This window comes from Micropterus dolomieu, linkage group LG20, assembly GCF_021292245.1.
Source record: "Micropterus dolomieu isolate WLL.071019.BEF.003 ecotype Adirondacks linkage group LG20, ASM2129224v1, whole genome shotgun sequence".
NCBI classification, from domain to species: domain Eukaryota; kingdom Metazoa; phylum Chordata; class Actinopteri; order Centrarchiformes; family Centrarchidae; genus Micropterus; species Micropterus dolomieu.
The window spans coordinates 15035201-15043834 of record NC_060169.1 but is presented as its reverse complement, the minus strand read 5'-3'; the positions used below and the strand labels follow the sequence as shown (position 1 = coordinate 15043834).

The 8634-nt window shown below is 37.9% G+C and overlaps 1 protein-coding gene across 1 annotated transcript; it reads right to left on the bottom strand.

Annotated features, from left to right (window-relative positions):
* Nucleotides 1-730: 730 nt before the first annotated feature.
* On the bottom strand, nt 731-7681 carry nae1 (nedd8 activating enzyme E1 subunit 1). Its single transcript, XM_046032459.1, has 20 exons — nt 7484-7681; nt 6970-7073; nt 6827-6887; nt 6711-6741; nt 6498-6569; nt 6139-6218; nt 5570-5679; nt 5283-5392; nt 5116-5178; nt 4955-5018; nt 4769-4860; nt 4567-4626; nt 4313-4446; nt 4061-4136; nt 3496-3535; nt 2457-2543; nt 2222-2314; nt 1662-1776; nt 1516-1565; nt 731-1417 (listed from the first exon to the last, which is right to left on the bottom strand). Exons 1-20 carry the CDS (start codon nt 7531-7533, stop codon nt 1308-1310), a joined length of 1602 nt encoding a protein of 533 aa, XP_045888415.1. The 5' UTR covers nt 7534-7681; the 3' UTR covers nt 731-1307.
* Nucleotides 7682-8634: the final 953 nt, after the last annotated feature.

The following is an 8634-nucleotide window of genomic DNA, read 5'->3' as shown; positions in this document are numbered from 1 at the left end:
GGGGTGTAGTCTTACAAGGAAAAGATCTGCTGATGGCAAATTTCCATTCTGCCAAAGTCTGAGGAAAAAAAAAAACAAATGAAAAACTTCACCCTGCCCAACAGTTACATCACAATGACTCTCATAACATGGCTCTCTAACGGGGCTGCATATTAGATCATACTCGTTATGAAGACCAATGTCCTTTACCTTTCAAGGCATCTTAGACAGAGTTAATGACAAACATATTGGTTAATAATTAAAATGGAAAGTTTTTGTTTAACATCGTACAGCTGATTACGTCAAATGCAGTCTGTATTTAATTGTCAGCATTCAGGAATTACTCAATGAACAGGTATGTGAAATCAACTTGGAACTACATGTTGACCAATGAATAGTAAAATATGAAGAGAGTGCCCTCTGGTGTTGGATAAAAATAATGTCATCAACTCCCAACAAAACTCTTGAACCTAGGTTGCATGTGAATCCTGCCAGGGGGCAAGTCACATTTACCAACCTCAAGAAGGTCACATGTTTATCATCTAACATTTATTCTTGCTAAATAACTGTAATCCTTGTTTTGCCTATTAAACAAGTCAACAAGTCCCTGTTGCTTAACTCCCAAGTGTTTATCACACTGCACAAGCCCAAAAGTTGGCAGATGAGCTGGGGACAAATCATTTTCACACACTGCAAAACATGTGCGCTGAATGTGTGTCAACTTACACATGACATAAAAAACTAATTCAGGTAAAATATTGAATGTTTTTATAGTAATACAAGTGAGTTCAATACAACATACAATATGTTACATGTTTTTAGACATTTTAACAAAAAAAAAAAAATATCTTCCACCTTGTTCCAAACAATACATTAACAGCCAGTTGTGGCTAAAGTATACAAAGTGCTGCTACATTGTGATAATTGTGATAATTTCATCTGTGATAGTTTCACAGATGAAAATATTACATGAAGGTTTGTTTACATCCAGCTTCGTTTAATGTCAGCCACAAAAAAAAAAAAGTTTGAAGAAATCCTCTGCAGGTGCTATCCTGATTTCTTTCCCTTTAAGAACTCTAAAGAAGGCAAGGCTCTGTGGCTGATGAAACCTTTCGTCTAAACAGTCCCAACGTTTGATCTTCTGCACGAGAAGCATTTTTAGGTTTAAGGGCACACATTTTGGCAGTTATCCCATTCCAAAAATGTTTTCTTCCAACTGAGTGGTGTGCAGTTTACGGTTTATAATTATTAAAGCAAATAGGTAAATGCCTTCTTTTGATCTTGCTCTCTGACATTTATGTAAGCAAACGCAGGATCAGTAGCTGTATTCACAACTGTAAGGTAGCAGACGTCTGTGACATTGCGTTGTAAATGAAAGTGTTGTTGAAGGGCACAAACTGGTGGCTGATGATCTTGATGGCCTCTTGAGCAGCAGATCCTAAAGAAACACACATCTGTGATTTCTTAGCACTGTATAGGCAGGATATGCTATGTATTAGGATCTCAATCCATTTCTGAAGAGTGCAAAAATATTACCTCCCAAAAATGCAGCAACTGTGTGTGGCTCGGCGGCACCATATCGACAGCTGCAGGTTATGAAAATGGTGAACAAGATCATAATTATTAGGCACGGCCTTTCACAATGACTCTAATCTGTAAATCCAGCAGTGACCACGACTTACAACTCATGGATGTAATCATCTTTGATGTTGACGTTGAGGCTGTACTCCTGCAGTAGGCTGTTCACACAGAGCTTCAGTTTGCTGATGTCCTCCTCCACCTGGTAGTTATAAACTCCTGGTTAAGTGAGGACATGCGGAAAGACAGAAAAAAGAAATTAGGCTGATGAAATTATTTTATTAATTTTTAACAAGGCTCAACCAATATCATCCAAAGACCCAACAAGTGATGCAAGTGTTAAAAGGAGCTATAAAAACAACTGCAGCTTTAATGCTCATTGCCTGCAGTTTGCATTACTTTAAAATATTAGCAGCTACTACTTTCTCTTTTTACTTGTAGGTGGCCACATCAACATGCATCTACACATTTAAACGTTATTACTTTCCTTCCCTATCGATGGCACAAGGTGGTAAGGTCTGACGCTGACCAAACAGCCAAATGTGCAACTTACCGAACCCCCCAAAAAAGAATTTGATTTTGTGAAGTAGTCAGGTTACATGAAGGTGTTTCACATCTTGTTCCATTCAAGTCAAAGAAAAATCTGTATAAAACTTCTCCATACCTGGGTAGCGGGAGTGCAGCTGATAGAAGCGATCAACAGCACGAAGCATGAGGTAGAAGACCATCTCACTATCTGGATTGTCCATGCTTGAGGCTGAGGACACACAGCTATCGTTAATTGGTGAATATTCTCAAAAAGCTTGCCAGAGGAGAAAATACTACTCGAGTCAGCTTAAACATAAGACAGGAACAAGACTGAACAGGTGATTCAGACAGGAAATTAATCTCCAACTTACTGATTTCATCTTTATTCACTGAATCCACACTATATTCTTCAGCCAGAGATCTGCATCGCACCACCCTCAGAAAGGAAGAATTCTTACCTATACAAAAACACAAATGTCTACAGTTAAGTGTAAACGTATTGCAGGTGCAGCAATAAAACAGACTATGCCCCCCTTGTATGAAGACTGAAAACTTTTGAAGTCTGAAAAAGCAGCTTACACTGCTGCATGATAGCAACATGTGACAGACATGGTGCTTTCAAGTGCTGCTGAATTAGTAGCAAAACTTAACTGATGACTATGCATAGTTTTCAGTCACGTGACATGTGCGGTGACCTGGAGGGCAAAGCAATGGACCAACATAGTGGCTCACACCGCGACTCCACTGTAGAGACGCTGCAAAAGCAGTCACATTTTATTTGGATCACATTTCAACATAAGAAAAATTTGAACATAATCTGCATGCGTTGGGCATATCTGATCCAAATAACGTTACAGCATCCGCTGCTGCATTTCTACAGTTAAAAACCGCCAGGTCCCTGCCGCCGCTCAACTACGGTAATGTTTACTTTTACCTTATCCCTCACCTAACACAGCCCAGTCTTGTCTCCTTGATTAGTAAATCCGAAAGCACAACAACCATCCAGCATTTTGGCAACGCAAAAAGTAACAAACTCAAAGTAACAGTGTATCACTTGCATATTGGTTGGCAGGCAACAGAAATTAACTTATTTTTGTCCTCCAAGGGAGCGTTTTCATTGGAGTGTGACGTGACTACTATGAATATGGCGTAACGCAGTTTCGATTCACGCATGTGTACATGTATGGATAAAAAGATCCTTATTGGGTATGTTTACATGGAGAATACAGTGATTACTAAGAATAATCTAATCAGACCTTGCCTTATTATTATTATTATTATTAGTGTTTAGAGTTAAATGCCTCTAAAAGAAACTTTCCATATATTGTGTTAATCAGATATAATCACTGAGTATAAATGAGTACAAAAATGGGAGGGTAAAGGTTGTTAATTAAAGAATGTGTGACTTACAGAACAGTTTGATGTCCTTTTCAGGGATGCTCTCTGGTGGCTAGTGGAAAAGGAAAAGTAATTTCAGTGGTGATCCATTTTTAGTCTAAAACAATTTTCACCCATATACTGAGTATTTCAAGGCAAAATAACATAACTGACAATAGCCAATTTTATTGTATGTCTGCACAGTTATCCACAAATCTGTTTTCTCAAGTTAGTTAAACTTGTTTGAATGCATATGTAAGAACTGGGAATGTATTTGTGATGTATGCATATTATTTTGTCATTTTTATGTGGTCACATATTTTCTCTTGAACACTTCTTTGGGACAAATTTCCTTATATTAATCTTCTAAGCAGCTAAAAGCCTTTGAATGTTTCGACAACAGTAATATTGTCACATTGGTTTTAGAGTATCTGCGGTGATACATCAAATCTAGTGCTTGAACTGACCTATCAGACATTTATTTTGAACATACTAATAATTAATTGATTTAATTAAGGCCTAAATTTAAAAACACCTTAGATTTATTCAGATTAACCTACATACTACTAATGAGTGAGTACATGGGTTTACAACACACCTTTCCAACGGACTGCAATAGACATTCTACATGCTTAGAAACAGCTGCTGCATCCTGCATGGCCTTTTCCCTGTAACTGAAATAAAACACACAAATGAACAGCACCAAATCCAGAAACCCACATTATTAAAAGCATTCACTGTTCAAAAGGGAAATATAGCACCAGATGTACTCTTGGATCAGAGAACTTTTGGAGAATGTTTCTGTTGCTCTTGTGCCCTCTACACAGCTACAACCCATATATTCACTTACATATTTTGAAGGTTGATGAACTTCTGAGAGTCTGCGATCATATCTGGGATGGTTCCTCGTACAGGTAGGCTTCCACTGCCTTCACTGTGAACAAACTCCTTGACAGCTCGCAACAGCACCCAGAAGGACAGGGTCTGGTAAACATGCACCAACAGAATACACCCACCGGTTTAAGAAAAGGCAAATATAATTTCAAAAACTACTTATTTTATGCTATGATATAACCATGTAGGTATTTTTTAATAGAATGGAACCTTTGATGTGATGTTGTTACACTGCTCACTATTGAAGAGGTCTTCAACAGCACTAGGAACCTGCAGAGACAAGAGACGTTACTAGGCGAGACTTGTGGTAATTGTGATACTACTTCAAACCGAGTCGGGTTTTACAAGTGGGATATATTGCATGGAACATAAGATAACGCTTAAAAACATTGTAGTATTTGAGGTCTGGCACCTTGGTTGGATTTAAAGCAGTATTGACATTCTTAATAGCTTCCTCAAAGTTTTCTTCATCCTCTGGGACACCATTTTCGTTCTTCAGGATTCCTGATGGGACAATAAAATCAAAATCAAATCACAGATAAGTTTGAGTTGCACAGTCAAGTCACAGAATTTATAGGCAACTACAATCCAGAGATACCTTCCCGAATAAACTGTCTGAAGGCCTCTTTCTCCTTGTAATTTTTTGGAGGCTGACCGTTGTGCTACAAGGACAAAACCAGAGTGACATCACACTTTAGCACACTCAAGAATATATGTCAGTGATCAGACACTGGGGAGGCCTCAGAAAATGAACTGTACCTCACTGAGCCATTTCTCCAGGTATTTAGCAACAACGATAATCCAGGGTGTGTGACTATGATCCTACAGATTAAATGAAAAAAAGGCAAAGGAGTACAATCAGTTGTGTAAAGCTGGTATGGTTTAAACTGACTAATGTGCATACACAAATGTGTCAAAGTACACACCTTCTTCTCCATGCTGTCAAGGTCGTAGGACTGAATGTGGTTCTTGAATTCGGCGAAAGGCTGGTCTAACCTCAGGTCCTCCAGGGCATTGTCTGGATGAGATTCAATTACTGAAGAGAGAGGTGGTACAATGTCAATGTATAGTAAATAAATTTCAAATTATACAAATAAACTGAAATCACCACATCAAAAAAAATACTAAATACTAATGAAAGCATTACACACAAAATTTGTTATTTAATGTATTAATTAGTGTCAAAATAACAAAGAATCAAAGTTAAACTAACCTGTATGCTCCTCCACCACAAGTCTCATGTAGCCGATCAGGCCGTAGGTTTTACAGACTAGGAAAGGTACAGAGGCACTCCACAGAACTGAGCCTAGCCTCAAACATGTGCTAATGAATTTTAGAGAAATTGACATGTTAAATGGGCAGAAAATAAAACAACAGCTAATCAGTCCAATTAAATAACTGCTTCTACAATAGCTGTAAACAATTTCTATACATTTGAAAAGATATAATTCTCTTTGCCAATTCCAATAACTGAAGAGAAACATGCTTTGTAATCTTTACAGTAATAATCTGAATCAGAGCCACCAAATGAAATTAAAACACATGGAAGGCTCTTGCACTAGCAGTAGGTGTATTTGAATGTTTCTCAAACATTAACAAGTTGTTTTATTTTGAATCCAGTAAAGCCAAAATGCTAAAGTCTCCATCCATGATGGACTACACAAAGTTAAGATATTTCTAAGAAACAAAATACTCTTTCGGCATTCTGCTTTCTTTATAATTTCTAATTAACTATTTTATAACAATTAAATTGAGAGAGTAAAGATGAACTACATCTCATACCTTTCTGGCAACTGAACACCAATGACTATGGTAAACCTGTAGAAAAACTCTGGATCATTGTCCAGAAGCTTGTCTGGACTCTGCAGGAGTAACAGAAAATACAAGAGGGCTCGCTGTCATTATCAGAGTGATGATACTGATCAACACATTTACATATTTACACAGCACGTGTTGTAAAGACTTTCATGTAAAGAAATTGTAACATTTTTTACCTGGTCTAAATACTTTTATTTAACACTAGGGCTCATGTCTCTTTAGCCTGATAAAGTATTTTTCTGATTTTTTTATGTGTTTGTAGTGTGATACTACTGGAACAGTATGACTGTGGCACCATGCCAAAACCAAATACCAGTACCAACCTCCTCAACAAAGTTTCCAGAGACATCACTGTTAAGTTCTTGTAGGAGCTCAGTAGCAGCCTGTGCTCTGTTCTGCAGCAAAAACGAAAAGTCAGGGCACAAAATTAAAATAAAAATTTACTTCATGAAAACCATATAAGAAATTGTGTGTCTGTCTGCACTTGTGAAAGAGAAATGTGTATGACATAGATCGTTTTTTTAGGTAAGGCATACCTTTCCAATGCTGTTGTTGCTCAGAAAAAAGCTGCAAGACAAGATCAACAATAAACAAACAAGTAAAACTAACACATTATGTTGAGCTTGGACCAACACAACAACTGCTATCTTACTTGTTACCAACATCTTCTCCAGAAACTATGTGTCCGTCAACTATGGTGAATGCTCCAATACCTGACAAAAAGATACATTAATTCAATCAGAAAGATGCTTTAATCAGCACCTGCAGTACAAACACAGAGCCACACCTGTTTACCTGGAAGTACTAGGTTCTTCATTATCTCTGTTCCAGTTGCTGTGGCGTTGATGAGACAAACATGTGCATTCTCCAGTGCTTCTTGACCATGGTCACCCCACAGTCTGAAAGCACACAACATAAAATGGACATGCGTTGCCATCTAGTGATACAATTCATCCTCAACCACAACAACGCACTTAGCAAGAATGAATTGGCTAGTGGTATGACAGCTTCAATAACACCGACTGCCCTTTATTGTTACACTTGTTTTACCTTAAAACGCATCATAAACTTGACAGGCAAAGAAACAGCAAACAGAAAAATCAGAGCAACCCAACACATTATAACAGTATACTAGCTAATTTGTGTGTTAGCTCGTACATGGTGTTTTAACTGTAACGCAGATACCAAGCTATCGCTAGCTAACGTTCGCACTCCCGCCTCAATGTTTCTGCTGTGACCGAGCAGATTAAATGCATAAAACATTTAGCTAAAGGGATGTGTTATTTTACAATCGATGTGATACATTTACCTGAGTTGCCTGTCGTATTTCTGTTCCTTGGAGGGTTTAGTGGCTGCCATGGTAGCTTTCGAATGATTGACGTTCTTCTTCTTCAGATTTTACGGCGGTTGGCATCCACGATGTTGCATTGCTGCCACCTTCAGGTTTCACTCTTCTTCTTCTTCAGACTAGGCACTGCTTTGTGCATTGCTGCCTCCCATCGGTGCAGTATCGCCATTGCAGATTTAATCATCTGAGAGTGATTATAAAAAGTTTATTTTTTGGAGCACCCCATCACCCATCAATGTTCTGATAGACAATATTTCCATTCCCAGTTTGTGCAATTCTACAAATGATCCAGTGTCCACCCAGAGTATTCCCATTCACCACATTGGCCATTCTACCCAATTGTCTGAGTTGGTGCAAATCCTTCCCTCAGCATAATGTCTTCTCCTGATATGTCCACAAAGTCCAAGACCAACAATATATTTATATATGTATATATATACACACTCTCTCTCTCTCTCTCTCTCTCTATATATATATATATAGAGAGAGAGAGAGAGAGAGAGAGAGAGAGAGAGAGAGAGAGATACAGATAACTCGCACACCCACTCTCACCCACACCCAATACCCTCAGTCAATACAAGGAAAAATAACAAGTTAAAACAATCCTATAACTTCAATTATACCAATAGATAATCAACTAACATTCAACCCCAAAACAAATCAAATTATTACTTACTCCGTGTGTGTATATATAATATAACAAACCAACGTAGTGATACCTGATAGCATTAATAACATGAACATCCTGTAGCCAAAGACGACAAGAAGCAGATTATATATTGAAATGATTTCTGTCCAGAGAGAGAGGGGGAGAGAGAGAGAGAGAGAGAGAGAGAGAGAGAGAGAGAGAGAGAGAGAGGCTATAATATATATGTAGATATGTTTCAGCTCGACCAGACTGGTTTATCAACTTCACAGTGCATTTCTTGCACAGGATAAACCTAAGTCCTAATAAAATTGGACAAATTCATCCTTCCAGTGTTGAAAAACAGCTATTTAAAAACTATAAACATATGAGATAACATATTTAAAACAGCACAAAAGAAATGAAGAACAACCTTTTCAAAGCCGACCTTGTTCCAGATATGCTCAACATGTTAGTTAAGGAAAGG

Coding starts and splice junctions, on each gene's coding strand:
- nae1 (XM_046032459.1), bottom strand. CDS start 7,533: ATGGCAGCCACTAAACCCTCCAAGGAACAGAAATACGACAGGCAACTC. Junction 5,179..5,282: donor TTGACAGCATGGAGAAGAAG/GTGTGTACTTTG, acceptor TTTAATCTGTAG/GATCATAGTCACACACCCTG. Junction 2,315..2,456: donor AGTGAATAAAGATGAAATCA/GTAAGTTGGAGA, acceptor GTGTGTCCTCAG/CCTCAAGCATGGACAATCCA.